Genomic DNA, 14,457 nt, shown 5'->3' on the forward strand with positions numbered 1-14,457 from the left:
ACCTCCCTCCTCACAGCCTCTCCCAGCTGGCTAACAACCCTCTGCAGACATTACATCTCTCCACGCGATGGCTGCCGCTGATAGCCGTCATGATGATGAGGCAACAATGGCAGCTCCCGCCGGGATCATCCCTTTAGCTCCTCTGATGCGCTGCATTGCCGTTATGACCTGAGTATATATATATATATATATATATATATATATATATATATATATATATATATATATATATTTAAAGAAGCGGCTGTGGTGCCTGTTGAAGAGAGGGAATAATCGGAGGCTTCGGCAGCCCTGACCGCCGTTTAAGTGGCCCTGAAGGGTCGGCGAGGGCGCCGGGGATGTGGGGGACGCAGGGTGACAGACATTACATCCGAGCCGATGAGAGGGGATTTGGCGTTTTGTTGGTGTTTTATTATGAAGCATGCGCTTTGATGTGCTTTACATGATTAAAATATAGGAATGAAAGCAAGTAGGGATAGAATGTAGAAACAAAAAAAGAACATTAAAAACAGTAAAACAGTTTAACTAGAACATTCAAAGGCAATTTTAAACAAATGTGTTTTTAATCTTGATTTAAAAGAACTCAGGCTTTCAGCACTTTTACAGTTTTCTGGAAGTTTGTTCCAGATCAGCGGAGCATAGGAACTAAATGCTGCTTCTCCGTGTTTGGTTCTGGTTCTAGGTATGCAGAGTAGGCTGGAGCCAGAAGACCTGAGTGGTCTGGAGGGTTGATACGCTGATAACTAGTCTGTGATGTATTTAGGTGCTAAACCATTCAGGGATTTATAGACTAACAGAAGTATTTTAAAGTCTATTCTCTGAGATACAGGGAGCCAGTGTAAGGACTTTAGAACTGGGGTTATGTTCTCTACTTTCTTAGTATTAGTGAGGACGCGGGCAGCAGCGTTCTGGATCAGCTGCAGCTGTCTGATCCACTTTTTAGGCAGACCTGTGAAGACACCGTTGCTGTAATCAATTCTACTAAAAATAAATGCATGGATTATTTTTTCCAGATCCTGCTGAGACATCAGTCCTTTAATCCTGGAAATGTTCTTCAGGTGATAGAAAGCCGACCTTGTAACTGTCTTTAGATGCTTTTGGAGGTTCAGGTCTGAGTCCATCACTACACCCCGATTTCGGACCTGATCAGTGGTTCCTAGCTGAAGCAGCTGAAGCTGTGTGCTAACTTTTGATCTCTCCTCTATTGGTCCAAAGATTAATACTTCAGTTTTGTTTTTATTCAATTGAAGAGAGGGAATAATCTGAGATTTACTCTTTAATTTGACCAAAAACAGACCCAGACCGAGAAATCGATGGAACAAAGCAGGTGTTTTCCCTCCCACAGATCGAGCTGATGCAATTCTGGGTCCGTTGGCTGGAAGAGAGAAAGGAAAACAGGAGTTAAAAGGGGAAACATTTTCTGACTCAATAATATATTCTTGTGTGGAGAAGAAAAAAAAAAGAGGGGGAGAGGAAGTCTCCTGGGGGCGTAATTAACAACATGTACTGTTAGCATCGGTGTTTCGGCTATTTCTGAGCTCACAGCAGCCATTCACAGACAGGGGGCGGAGGGCGATTCAGGCGGTTTTGCCTTTAGGCCGGCCTCAGCAGAAAATCCTGGTTTATGACTGAAAGATTAAAGAAGAAAATAAACTATAAGTGTTTCGCTGTTTCAATGCACGCAGTCAAAGTAAATCTAACACTCCGCAGCAAATGGACAAACTCTTCAGTAGCAGCAGATTTCGTAAATCTAAATTCTTTTTGTCTTATTTAAGATCCGTGCTTTCTGCAAATCTGAATTTTGGGTTTTCACTCAAAACCAACAGAAAGAAATGCTTTAAACATATCACTCCATTTGCAATGAATCTATATGAGATCCACCTTTTCAACTGAATCGCTAAAATAAATGAACTTCTTATTGAAGACAGAGGCGTGGACAAGTTTCGGTTCAATTTGCAGCCCAACAATGAATTTAACGACTCCCCACTATTAAGGGGGTGGATCTGTTTCAGTTGAATTTGTATGTTATCTAAGCCATTACAAGGCCTTTGTTGGGCAGTACTATAAAGCTTGGAACTCCACATTACTCCAGACATTTTGAATTGAGAAAGCTTTCTGGATGGGAAGCAAAATGTCTGCAAACTTTGAAAAAATAAAGTCCAGTTGTTTGTTTTTTAACTTTTTTGGAATTCTTATTGAAATGCACCTGAATAAGACCTTTAGCCAATTGAGTTTCTTCTACCAGGTTAAATAATAATAAATAAAAAAAAACAGGCTAACAATATATAAAATGTTAAACTTTCAGCTTTCTACCAGCAGTTTAACACCCAAAGTGTGACTTTAAGATGTTTTTTTTTTTCCCTCCACAGTTTCGATGTTTTTCTGAATACAGTGTTGCTTATCTGGAAGAAAGACTGAATGAGCTGATACGAAAACATCGACCCAACAATTACACTACAGCATTACTACAAATGAACTGAAACACACAATCTTGCTCCGCAAACTAGGACAGACGTCGCAACGAAGCAATCAGGAGCTAAGTTGTGCAGCCCCGCTTCCTGTACTTGTCGGTAAATCCGATTAAATTGGATCCGTTCGATTTCCAGAGAATAAACCAAGCTTGTCTAAGTAGATTTTATTGTCCGAACACAGGGGCCTGATTGTGAATTATATTTGTGGTTTGGGAGCAGAGGGGCGAATCTTCTCCTCTTCGGATGAGGCAATCAGAAGGTTCAGCCGTCCTCTCTCAACAATATCAGGCCCAAACGAACGCATCACGGTGATTTACTCCAGCAGAGGCGCACATCTGCAATAAAACATCCCCTCCTAAGAAGTCAGGCTCCCTACTAGTAATTCAGATGTTTTGTCTTGTAAACTGAGTCAAAGTGTGGAGCGGAGACGAGAGCACTTGGTCGAGGCGATGAAAGGATTCGCTTTGTTCCGTGCGAAGCCGCCGGAGACGTTTGGTCTGCCTTTACCTTCTTCCATTTTTCATCCCTGCTCCCCTTACAGGCACGCAGCGCTGCCTGTCCAGAGAAAGGCCCAGTGAGCCGGTTAATGAATATTAAAAAAAAACAACAACACTGCTTTTTGGAAGCCGGTCTATAATTCATCGCTTGTGTCTTCTCTTTTTCTGAGAAGAAACCTGAAAATGTGATGACAGGAACTTTAAATATTCACCTGAGAGGATCGTAGATGGCGAGCCGCCGCGTGGTTGTGCCTCAGCGGGCCTTTGTACCGTCCGGTCCGGATCAACACCGGGTAGCTGCTTGAATCCAACGAGGGGGGACCCATCAGGGGTCCCGTTTTGGTGTCTGTTGCACCTCTTTCTCCGAGCAGATCCTGGGTTTATGTGCCGACCTTAGCAAATCCGGCTATTTTTCACCACGTCCTCGGTTCTCCGCTCCCCATTCAGTGGTTTTCACTTTAATTTTGAACATTGGCCCCGGCTGAAAGGAGGACGTTGATGATGAAGGCCTTTGTGCCATGCCGCTCGGAGGATCTGTGAGGACGTTCAGCCCTGCAACAGACACCCTCGGCTCAACCCGACACGTATTATGGGGCTCAAGTGTGCAGCCAAGTCACAGGACTCGTTAAACTGACTTTACATTCACTGTACGAAAAGGCACCGAGCATCTTTAAATCAGACCAGTTTGTTCTAGATCGGGTAGGATTTCTTTCATTGGTTGAATTTTGTCCAAAGCTTTAACTTCCTGCCTGCTTGAACCTTTTCTTTTTCATAATCTTCTTCCCCTCGTGATGCAATCTGCTTTAGTAAAGTGCACCAGTCCCTCCTGCTGCAAAAAAAAAAAAAAACACTCATCATGATTCTGCCACCCCCATGCTCCCCCAGTTGGGGCGATTTCTCTCTTTTTAATCCAAATATAACGATGAATGACATCATGGCCCAATACTTCAACTTTTTTTGTCATCAGACCAGGCGGGACGCCCTCAAGAGCTGAGGTCTTTATCCCCGGGGGATATTTTTTTTTCTTTCAGTCTCCTTTGGAGAAATGGCTTCCTCCTCTCCGAGTGGCTTTTCAGACCATGTCTGCTCAGAGCTCACAGTGGATAAAGAAACTCTTCCCAGCATCAGCCAGGACCTTTAATTTTTTTCCCTGTTCTGCCGTTGATGTGCCCATTTCACAACAAAGCTCATCCACAAAAGGAAGAAGAGTGTTTGAGGCACCATCGGTTTAACTGAACCGCTGTGGCTTAACCAGAACTAACAGGTAAGGCACTTTTCAGTGACAAGCTGATCCAAAGGGCTGCCACGTACAAACCTGTGACATCCTCATCTGGGTCTTTCAAAGTTGTTTAAAGGCATTGTAATCTTAGTGTATGTACATTTCAGAGATAGAGGCAAGTAAAAAGAAATCTCATTATTTTGACGTTTTATTGTCAGACAGTGAGGAAAAAGGTATTTTCTCATAAAAGGTATGTAAATGTGCGGTTTTCACGGGAGGCGGGGGGAAAATAAAAGCTCCTTTATTATTTCACAGCAAGCTATAGGAGAGGTTCAGCCGTTTTTACAAGTCAGTTCAGCTCGGTTTATGTGGCACCAGTTTACAACACGCCACCTAAAGTCGCTTTACAAGACAAAGGGATGCAATTTATCCACAGAACAATCTAAATCGGACGAACCCAACCATGTGGACGCGTTCCGGCTTTATCCCGGTCATTACGCGGCACCGTCAAATTCAGACAGTATGTCCAATTGGTAAAAAACTTTATTACAGGACGTCAAGCCGGTTGCATAGAGTCGCAGCGTTTGCAGCAGCCGGTCCTGAGCAAGCAGGCGGCGACAGTGGACGCTGGTTGATTACATCAAGTCAGTAACTTTGGAAAAATCCCTGATTCTGATCATGGATGTGGCAATTCTGGAAAGGAAATACTCCTAAACAGAAAATAAAACCTGAGGATGTGAGAATTTCTGTCAGGTATGTAAATTATGGCCTGTGAGGAAGGATGGATGGATGCTGGACGGATAGACAGAGCAGCGATTGATCAATACTACTTTCAGGCAAGGAATAAAGTCTGGCTTTTGACTCTTTGATTTTGTTCACAAATTTTCCTTTTGCTTTCTTTACCTGCTTTCCTCCCCTTCTACTTTTTTAGCATTTTTTTATTCTAATATTTAATTATTTAGTCAGTGTCTGTCGTTTGTAAAGTGCTTTATAAATAAAGCTGGCTTTCCATAATCACCTCAATCTGGATAATACTTAAATCTGACGCCCTACTTTTGCAGATTCAATTGTGATACATTAAACCTATGGCTAAATCCATTTTTATTCACTCCTCTGTCTGATTGAGATTTAAAATGATTCTCTTTTAACCAGGAAGCCCGTTTCTGATAGGAAAACAAGAGAGACATCTATAAAGAAAATGATAAAAGCAAGTTAAAATGACACTTCAAATCGTTTATACCCTTTGAAACGATCAATTTAAAGCAATCGAGCTTTTCTTATAGTTGCTGACCAGCTTTTTGCACCATCCCGCTGACATTTAGATGATGACGTCCAAGGCTTTTGGCTTGGAAGGCCTCCCTGCCATCACCCTAATCTTCAGCTCCCGCCACAGAGTCTGGTCGGGCCAGTCCGAAACTGACAGGAATCAGAAGAAGGCGGCTTTCCAAAACGGCATCAATAACACAATGGATGGACCCACTTTAATAAAGTCTGGAGAATTTATTTCAAGTGATTAGAACACACCATGCTTGTTCGCCAATAACCGATGTGTAGAAAACTAAACAATGCCGTGTTTCATGATCCCTAAACTGTAGGCAAAGGATCATTTTTCTCAGATATAATGCTGACACACAAACAATCCCTGATTTGAGGACACCTAGGCTGCACGAGTATACATTAAAAAAACAAAACAACTATTTAACAGCGTGCGGCATCTCTGCTAGCTCGTTAGCGTATTCCTCTCCTGTCCGCAGCTGACATTTCATTAGAGATGATCTACGGCTGGAGGGTTGGGGGAACGCTTCAAAAACGCGCCGCACTCATTTCCCCTCTAAAGTTTAGCAAAAAAAAAAAAAAAAAAAGTCACGAGGCACCAATCAGAGTCCGACAGCGGCGGCCGAGGAGTGATAATCCCGCCGCGACCTTATCTCCCGCTGACATCCTCCTCCTGGAGGCAGGCGGCCGTTGGACGGTTGACATTATAACGGCTCTGCCCCTCAGCAAACTCCAGCTACGAGCTCCCCACTCCATCCGGGCCGAGGTCTGACGGTTAGCCGGGGCACGGCAGGCCTCTGGAGAAGACACGAGCCGTCACACTTTCAGAGGATCATGGCCAGCCAGCCGGCAATCATGGCGACACCGCCCACGGGAGCCAGTTTGCCCAGGCTGGGGTCTCCGGTCAGAGCCTGGTGGTACAGGGGGCCGCAGAACATCCCCATGCCTGCCAGCAGGATGCTGCCAGCCTGGAAATGAAGAATAAAAAAAAAACAGCTTCAACACGGTGTGCATCATTTATGGGGTGATTATAGGCTTTGATGGAGATTTCCAACACAGACGCACACCCCCCTGCAGATTCTTCCATTTTTCCCCCTTTTATCAAGCAAAGAGAAACAAAAACAAAAAGGAGTTTTCTAAGCCTGGTTTTACCTATATAGACGGTAAAAAGCTGTCGAAACACATTTTTAGGAACCTGGAGTTCTATTTCACTCGCCACACCAGGGCACATGTACTGTCAAGAATTAAGAACACGCTTAAATTATTTATGAAATTATGGACTAATTTAGTGGTTGGTGACCAAGTTGACAATCAGACCATGAGCCTTTCAGTTAAATTAACTTACTGTATTTGATTTAGATTATGACAACTAATGTTATTCATTATTGTTTAGCAAAAAGGGGCAGAAAACAAGAATTGTTCTTCTTGTGTTTCTTGTGTTATGGCTGGAACAAAAGACAAATGCCTTTGGGTTCTCCCTTATTTAGATTTTAACAGTATTTTTTGTACCTTTGAACACCATGTATGAAATAAAATGTAACATATTATTAATAGAAATTTAACATTTGTTTCTTTTCTACACAATAATCTGAAGCAGAAAGGTTTTTGTGTTTTACATGTTTTCTGTCGTTTCTTTGAGTTTGTATGATGCTATATAAATAAAATAGAACCCATCCGACAGCAGGAAGTAGGCAAGCACAGCTTAAAAAGCAACACATCATGCCGCTATGTGACAGAAAAAATAAAATAAAATCCGAGAACAGATGAGAAACAAAGTCATTGATATCAGTCGGTCTGGAAAGCCATTTCTTTGGGACTCCAGTGAACCACAGTGAGAGACTAAGGGCCTAAAGCACAACAGCTAGTCCATCTCTGACTGGCTCAAAGAACGGGAAACAGAGGTTTTGGAGTGGCCTAGTCAAAGTCTGTACTTGAATCGGAAGGAGATGCTGTGAAATTATCTTAAGCAAACCCCCCACTGAGGCTGAATAAAACGCGATAAAAGCCTCATCAGCAGTTAACGTAATCAATTATGGAAAAACACATTTTTGGCTTTAGGGGCAAAATTATATTTTAAAACTGGGCCAGGTTGACTGGGATAGACTTTTAATAAATAAAACCGTTTGAAAACTGTTACCTCTGATTAGCTTTGTTCGATATTACAGGGTACCTCTTTGCCGGGATTCTTTTTTTTTTTTTAGCCTAATGGGGGACGGCTTTTCAGCGTAACTACGCTGAAATGTGCTGGTGAGAACGCCGTATTCAAAGTTGTTTAAATCCGAGACCTTAAAAGGGACAGTGTGTAACAGATTTGGCAAAAATCAGGCATTGCTTTCATAAATACATTTTCTGACAAAGTCTAATGACATCAGATCCAAAATAAAATTGTTCTCTTAACTTAGAATTAGTAGTTTATAAATACATAGGTGTCGGTGCAACCACTGGGAGGCGCCATGTTGCCTCGCCGTTTCTGATTTCAGTAGCTGAAAAGGACCAAACCGGTCAGCCATGCGTGTTTTCCCCATCTGTGTGCTATATGAAGACGTGCCGTCGGTGGATGAGGAGTAGAAAACAAGCAAAGACGACCGTAGATCATTCTTTTTGCCGTTTTCTATTGAAATGGAGGACCATCTATACTATGTGCCCAGCGGGAGGGAAGAGAAAGTAACTAAGAAAAAGAAGTAATAACCAGGAGAAAACAAGAGTTAATATTGGCTATTATTACCAGGTGGAGATAATTCATGAGGGATTTAGAACAGATGCGGAGGTTGCGGGCTTTCTGCTGAACAGGTGAGTTAATTCTATAGAACAGTGAAGTTTATTTTGGTTTTATGTTAGAAACAGGGCAGTGTGGGCCGGCAGCTGCTCTGTCCTCCCCACCAGAGACGGCTCGTTTGTTCGTCTCCCCCTAGAAACGAGCCCAAAAAATAAATAAAGAATAATATACAACACAGAATTTACCAGCGACTTCAGAAAAAACAACAACAAGCCAACAAAGAACAAAAAAACTAATGGACTTGGCAAAAGTGCCAGAAACCATTTCACATGATGACTGTAGCTATTAGCTATTGGCTAATTCACGCAGGACATGATTGTCACATCAATGACACTCCGCGGTTATGAAGTAGTTATTACGCGTTAATGACAAAGCCGTTTGCAATTCATTTAGCACCACTGTATGGTGAAAATCTTACACGCTGGGCCTTTAAGCTTAACAAAAAAATAAATAAAGAAGAGATCTGAAAGGGAGAAAGCCATTTTCCAAAGCACTGTAGATTATATGGGAGATTTGAGTAGTCTATTATGTACATAATCTGTCACAATAACTAACTACTAAGCAGCATAAACCTGTTAAGTACACAAAGTGGTTTCTGCAGGACTGTAAAATGGAGGAAGGCTGAGATTTATTGAAGGGGTGAAGTAACGCAAAGCCACAATGGATCTAGGTGGGTTTATTATACCACAACATATTAATATTGGTTTCTTTGGTTTTATTTGGCTTTGAAAGGGTGCTAAACGTGGTTTGAAAAAGAAATTAGACTAAATGCGAATGGTCGACCATAATCTCTGACTGGAGGCGTGTTTGTAAATGAGGAAAATCTGCATCTAAGGCCAACTCCTTTTACATGAATTAGGGTGCCAACAAATGGACTGTTTTCAAAGCAGACGTTGCTGAAAACTGTTTTTTAGAAACGTTTAATGTTCTGGTCAACCTTCAGAGAAAACTACAGTGCTCTCTTCCTTATTCACCTCTGACCCTAGAGCTGAATTTTCTTATTTGTTTATTTTTTTAAACAGCTCGTCACTGTAAAGATCTTCATTAATGTGCGTTCACCTCTTCACAGATTTAAAGACCCTTTTTTTTTAGTAATTTTAGACATCATGAAAACAAACATTGACGCCCCCGGTACTCACCACAAGAGGCCTTCCGCAATGTGCAGCACCCAGCAGGGCCAGGCTGTGGTAGAAATGGTATTTGTTGGCAGTTTCGTACAGCTGGGGGGGGGGGGGGGGGGGGGGGGGGAAGCAACATTTAAGCAATAATGAAGAATGAGTAAATTATCTCTGGCCGTTTATTTTTAAAGAAATAAATCCTAGACAGGAATGAATATCACTACCATTGGGGAATAAAGTTTAAATGAATCACAAAACTTCTGTAGCAATCTTCTTTGGACTGATGAAGCCAAGGTTAAGACATTTTCACTATGATAAACAGAGCCCGACTGGACAATAATCCCAAACATAGCAGGATATCTACAAGAGAATGGCTGAAAACCAAAATAATTATGGTATTTCAATGGCCTAGTCAAAGTCCAGACTTGTGAGGGCCAGGTCTGTGCTGTAAAGAGAGAACATAGTCTCGTGTTGTCAATAACACTGGGGTAAAACTGCCCACAGGAAGTGATGACACAGGTAAAATTAGATATAAAGTCATTGCTGCTGAAGGTGATTCTACAAAAGTATGTGTTTTTTTTTTACCCCACAAATGTCTTTTCCAATCAGGCTTTAAACAATAAATGACTGTACAATCCTGGCTGTGTTTTGCTGTATTTTAGGGGTTTGTTTTAAAGTCTTTAGAACGTGGTAAAAAAATAAAAATTAATTAAAAACTATGTGTATATTTTTCCCCTCCTGAATGTACAAGCAAAATTATCTGTGATGCAATGATGAAGTGTCCAAAAAAAAAAAAAATCAATTAAAATTTCATATTAGGATAAAAAAAAAAACACATCTATATCCTATTGACATTTAACAGCTGATCTTAAGACAAACCTTTGTCTAAAGATACGAAATGTGCATTTACCTGTAAAAAGCAGAAAAAAACCCACAACAAATAATAAACTTATACAATATAGTAAATACATACCGCAAATCGGTAGTCATCAGGGTCTCTGTTTTTGAAACCTGAAACGAGACATTAGATCAGGAATCACTTCCAGCTTTCAAGTTTTAACACAGAGTTCAAGGCTTAACTGTAGAGGCGGGTCACCTTGATTATGAAATAACTTATTTTACATTTAAATGTCAGATATTTGTACATTATTCAGACGCCGAATTGTGCAGCTTTGCAAAATACAATAATTGCACTTAAGAGTTTTAAGGTTTTGTCATCAGGGAATGTTGAAATGAGAGATATCCTAAAACAGGGCGTTTTGTGGTTGGAGGCTGGAATGGCGGATATTAAGATGACACCTCTCCTGCTTCTCGTTAACGGTAACGACAGTAACATTAAATTAGGTCACAACAGAAGAAATGAGGAAGCGTGATTTCCTCCTACCGTGAGCTCCGTAGGCCCCAGCTCCCACCGCAGAAGCCCCCGACAGAGCTGCTAACCTTCGGACCAAAACAGACGTCGCCATGTTTTCCTGCCAATGATCAGTGATGGCGGTGCTGCGTTCACTGTCCCGTTGTAATTACCAACGTCTGAACGGACTGCCTTTTTAAGGCGTTTTCTAGTTTAATAAAGTGAAGCTACAGAATTACACCAATTCAAAGACAGAAATTAGCACATCCTGGTGTTTAACCTAAGCTCCTTTCTCACACAATTTCAACCATTTTCTTAAATAAACGCTTCCTTTCCGAACGCATCTGATCAGTAGGTGAACGCAGCGGCGATGGGGGACCTTGGAGATCACGTGATTCAAAATGGCGACTCCGCCGCCACAGTTTCAGCCCTGCGGGTGAACTATTTCTCGCCCAAGCTGGACAGATCTGACACTGACATTACACTTGAGCAGCCACTGTAGCGCCTTTGGGTTTCGTGCTGCTGTGAATACATTTGTCCGAGCTTTTAATGTCCCGGGTACTGATCATTTGTGACAATAAAAGCTCTCAAACTGTATTCCAGAAGACATCACGCAACGCTGTGTTGTCACAGTCAAACTGGTGCATGTTTGGACACAGAAATGGCTTAGAGAAAAGAAGACCGGGCTGTAAATTTAAACTAAGTGCTTTCCACTATCAGGGTATCCCACTATATTAAACTATTGTGGTTCCAAAACGAACATTTCTGTTTACACGGTGGAAATCCTTTTAATGAGAGAAAGTCCTCTAGAAGTTGGAGTTACAGAAAGTCCCTCCCCCACCTGTTGCTGCTAAATAAGAGACTGATTGATGATGCAAAAATGTTTATTTGAAAGCTAATCTTCTAAATTTTGTGTTAAATTGTGCTTTTTTCCACCTGTTGTTTTTTTCTTCTTGAAAAGGCTCAAGTTGGCATCCAATTAGGCAGCTGTTTTTTTTTAATGTATTTATTTATGGCCAGCACTTTTTAATGTAAAGACTATTCAAAATTTATTTTGTTCCAAATTGTAATTTTATTTTTATTTTTTTAATTTTAAAATAAATGTCCTGATGCAGATAATCCACGTCGAATAAATAATTTGATAAATAAAATGTATCTTTTGAGGAGTTCCTCTGGAAGGGCTCGTCTTTGTTGAAACGTTTTGTCTCTTTTTCAAGAACACTCTTCAGTCTTCCCCAGTCTGAGGACCTTGGGAATTCCTAAATTTAAAATAATTTCTGACTAAAAGTGTTTAAAAAAATATACAAAAAGGTGTGAAATCATGCTTTTTGTAAAATAAAAAAAATAAAAAAATAAATAAAAAAAATATATATAGGTATGAACAGAAATTCATGGAATATGAAATGACAATTTTTTTTTGTTTTTGTTTTTACATTTATCGAATAATGATGGTCTCATGAGGCCCAGATTCTGATAAAAGATAAACTGTTTGTTGTTTTACATTTATAATCAGAAGTCAGAGTACCTCCTAAAGTCGCCTTCCTTGGAAAGTTGCAGGTTTTTCACCGATCCTCAAGTCCAGAATCCAATTTGTCTGCCATGTGCTTATGAGGCAGCAAAAGTTACCAATATTTATTGTTTCTCTGTTACAGATTTATCTTATTAAATCTGAAAAAAAGGCAGTATTGTCAAACACCTGCATATTTGATTTAAACTATAACTGGAGGTAGAGCTTAAGTTTTCCAACCGAGACTGTTGTAAACACATTTCAAGAAAGCCACTAGGTAGATAAAAAATCAAACAGGATATTTTTCATAGTAATTAAAATACCTAGAGTTAAGTCTATAGTTTTGCTGTCATTCATTGTTTTAGTCCTATTCTCTATGCATCGTGTTAGGCAGCTGAAAACTAAACTCAACTATTTAGACATTCATCAGGGTTATTAATCCTGACCAAAACAGCAACACGCACTTTTTTAGGCACAAATTCAAACATCAGTGCATACAAGGTGCATTTATTTCCAAGTCATTTAAAAAATTTTCAAACGTATTCAGAAAAACCAGCTCCAAAAAATAAAAAACCTTGATACCAATAATAATAATATATCCACTAAAACATATCTACAAGCTGTACTTATAAAGAGTAAAAATTACTCTGATAAATATTAAACAAATAAATGCAGAGATCCTTTTTCACCAGAAAAGTGTTATTGAGGAACAGGAATCTTGCCGTAGATGAGAAAATAAATAAAAAATAAATAAAAACGGAATCAACTAACTTTGTTACTGTTCTGACAACCAGCAGCGGCTTCGATGTGTTTATGATGTTTTTTTTTTTTTTTATGTTTTCATTAAGTAAAGCACTTTGAACCGCCTTGCTGCTGAAATGCGCTACAATAAATAAACCTGACTTGACTTAAGGGTGAAAAGTTGAACACAACATACAGACAAAACAGGGAGAAAGAAACAACATATGAAGGTCTTCTTTCCAAGTTTATTTTTGAATTAGTGAATATCAACTATTGTTAAAACTAGAAAGAGAAATATACACTTTTCCAATACTCTGATGGTCATGAAAAAAGGCTCTGAATACAGACAGCTGACCCAACAGAGGCCTTGCAAGAAACAACAGCGGGTAAATTTTTCTCTGATCCATCCCAGAGACATCATGCTCCACATGGCATGACACGAAAAAGTGCAACGCTTTAAGAAACTTCTCTCATCATGTGGCTTTAAAATGTGGATGTTTTAGACGTCGCCCCTTATAAGTTACCTTGAAGCCCTGTTGGGTTCCCACCAACAGGGGGAGCCCTATTGCTTTCTCAATGGGGAGGTTTTAGCCTGTGATCATGAAGTAGGGGGGGGGGACCTCTTCCAATTATCATATTGAAATTACAGCGGGTCACACTGCATTACCGGCGCCACTAAACCACAGTCCCCATCAAGCCTTGTCCTTAGCTGACTTTGACACAGAATTACCACAATGCATGCAATTAACACATTTTAATGACCATGTTGCTAATTAAATATAAGCTGCATGAGTCGCAAGCTGTCGTAGTCAACTGTGCGTTTTAAGCTGTCGTCAGTGAGGCGGCGTGTGGGTCCCTTTAAATGGACCTTACGTTTAGTATGGAGCAGATGGACGCTTGGTCACTCTGAGCGAAATCCACTCCCCAAAGGCCCTTTTTTTTTTTTCTTCGTCGTGCTCAGGTGAGACGGGAGCACAAGGACAACAATAAAACATGATTTTTTTTTTTTTACATGTTGTGTACGGAGACAAGTCGCAAATGATCTCAAATCCCCGCAGCGGCGTTTCAGAGAGGTTCCTTCAAGAGCATCCATCCATCTCACTTCAGCTCGCCCGCCTGCCTGTCTTCATCCCTGCTCTCCAGTGACTCCGGAGTGTTTGAGCAGAGGTGTCGGCGAGTACGTGTCCGGTCTCCTCGGATCGTTTGGCCTGTCTTGTAGCGATCGGGGCGCGGATCATGAAGACATACAACTCCTGTGGAAAAAAAACCAAAAAAACAAGGAAGAATGCGGAAAGTTACTATTAAGTTCCACCTTTGTTCAGGAGAGTGCATCATGTAAAAAAAAAAGAAAAGACAAACCCGATGAAAGAGCTGCAGTCTGAATGTAGTCCGTCCAGGAGCTGCATAGCTATGTTTATACCCTGTTTGGATCATATCTTTTCAGTTTTCTTTATTCTCTGTTAGGTTTTTTTGAACAGTTATGTCACCAGCAGTATACAGCC

At 40.7% G+C, this 14,457-nt stretch overlaps 1 protein-coding gene across 1 annotated transcript; it reads right to left on the minus strand.

Moving 5' to 3' along the window:
* Positions 1–5,667: 5,667 nt before the first annotated feature.
* Positions 5,668–10,866, minus strand: LOC118565751 (transmembrane protein 256-like). The gene is made up of 4 exons (XM_036146701.1): positions 10,741–10,866; positions 10,330–10,367; positions 9,378–9,458; positions 5,668–6,430 (listed from the first exon to the last, which is right to left on the minus strand). Exons 1-4 carry the CDS (start codon positions 10,820–10,822, stop codon positions 6,287–6,289), a joined length of 345 nt encoding a protein of 114 aa, XP_036002594.1. The 5' UTR covers positions 10,823–10,866; the 3' UTR covers positions 5,668–6,286.
* Between the last annotated feature and the right edge of the window lie 3,591 nt (positions 10,867–14,457).

The sequence above is a fragment of the Fundulus heteroclitus genome, chromosome 14, assembly GCF_011125445.2.
Source record: "Fundulus heteroclitus isolate FHET01 chromosome 14, MU-UCD_Fhet_4.1, whole genome shotgun sequence".
In the NCBI taxonomy this organism is placed as follows: domain Eukaryota; kingdom Metazoa; phylum Chordata; class Actinopteri; order Cyprinodontiformes; family Fundulidae; genus Fundulus; species Fundulus heteroclitus.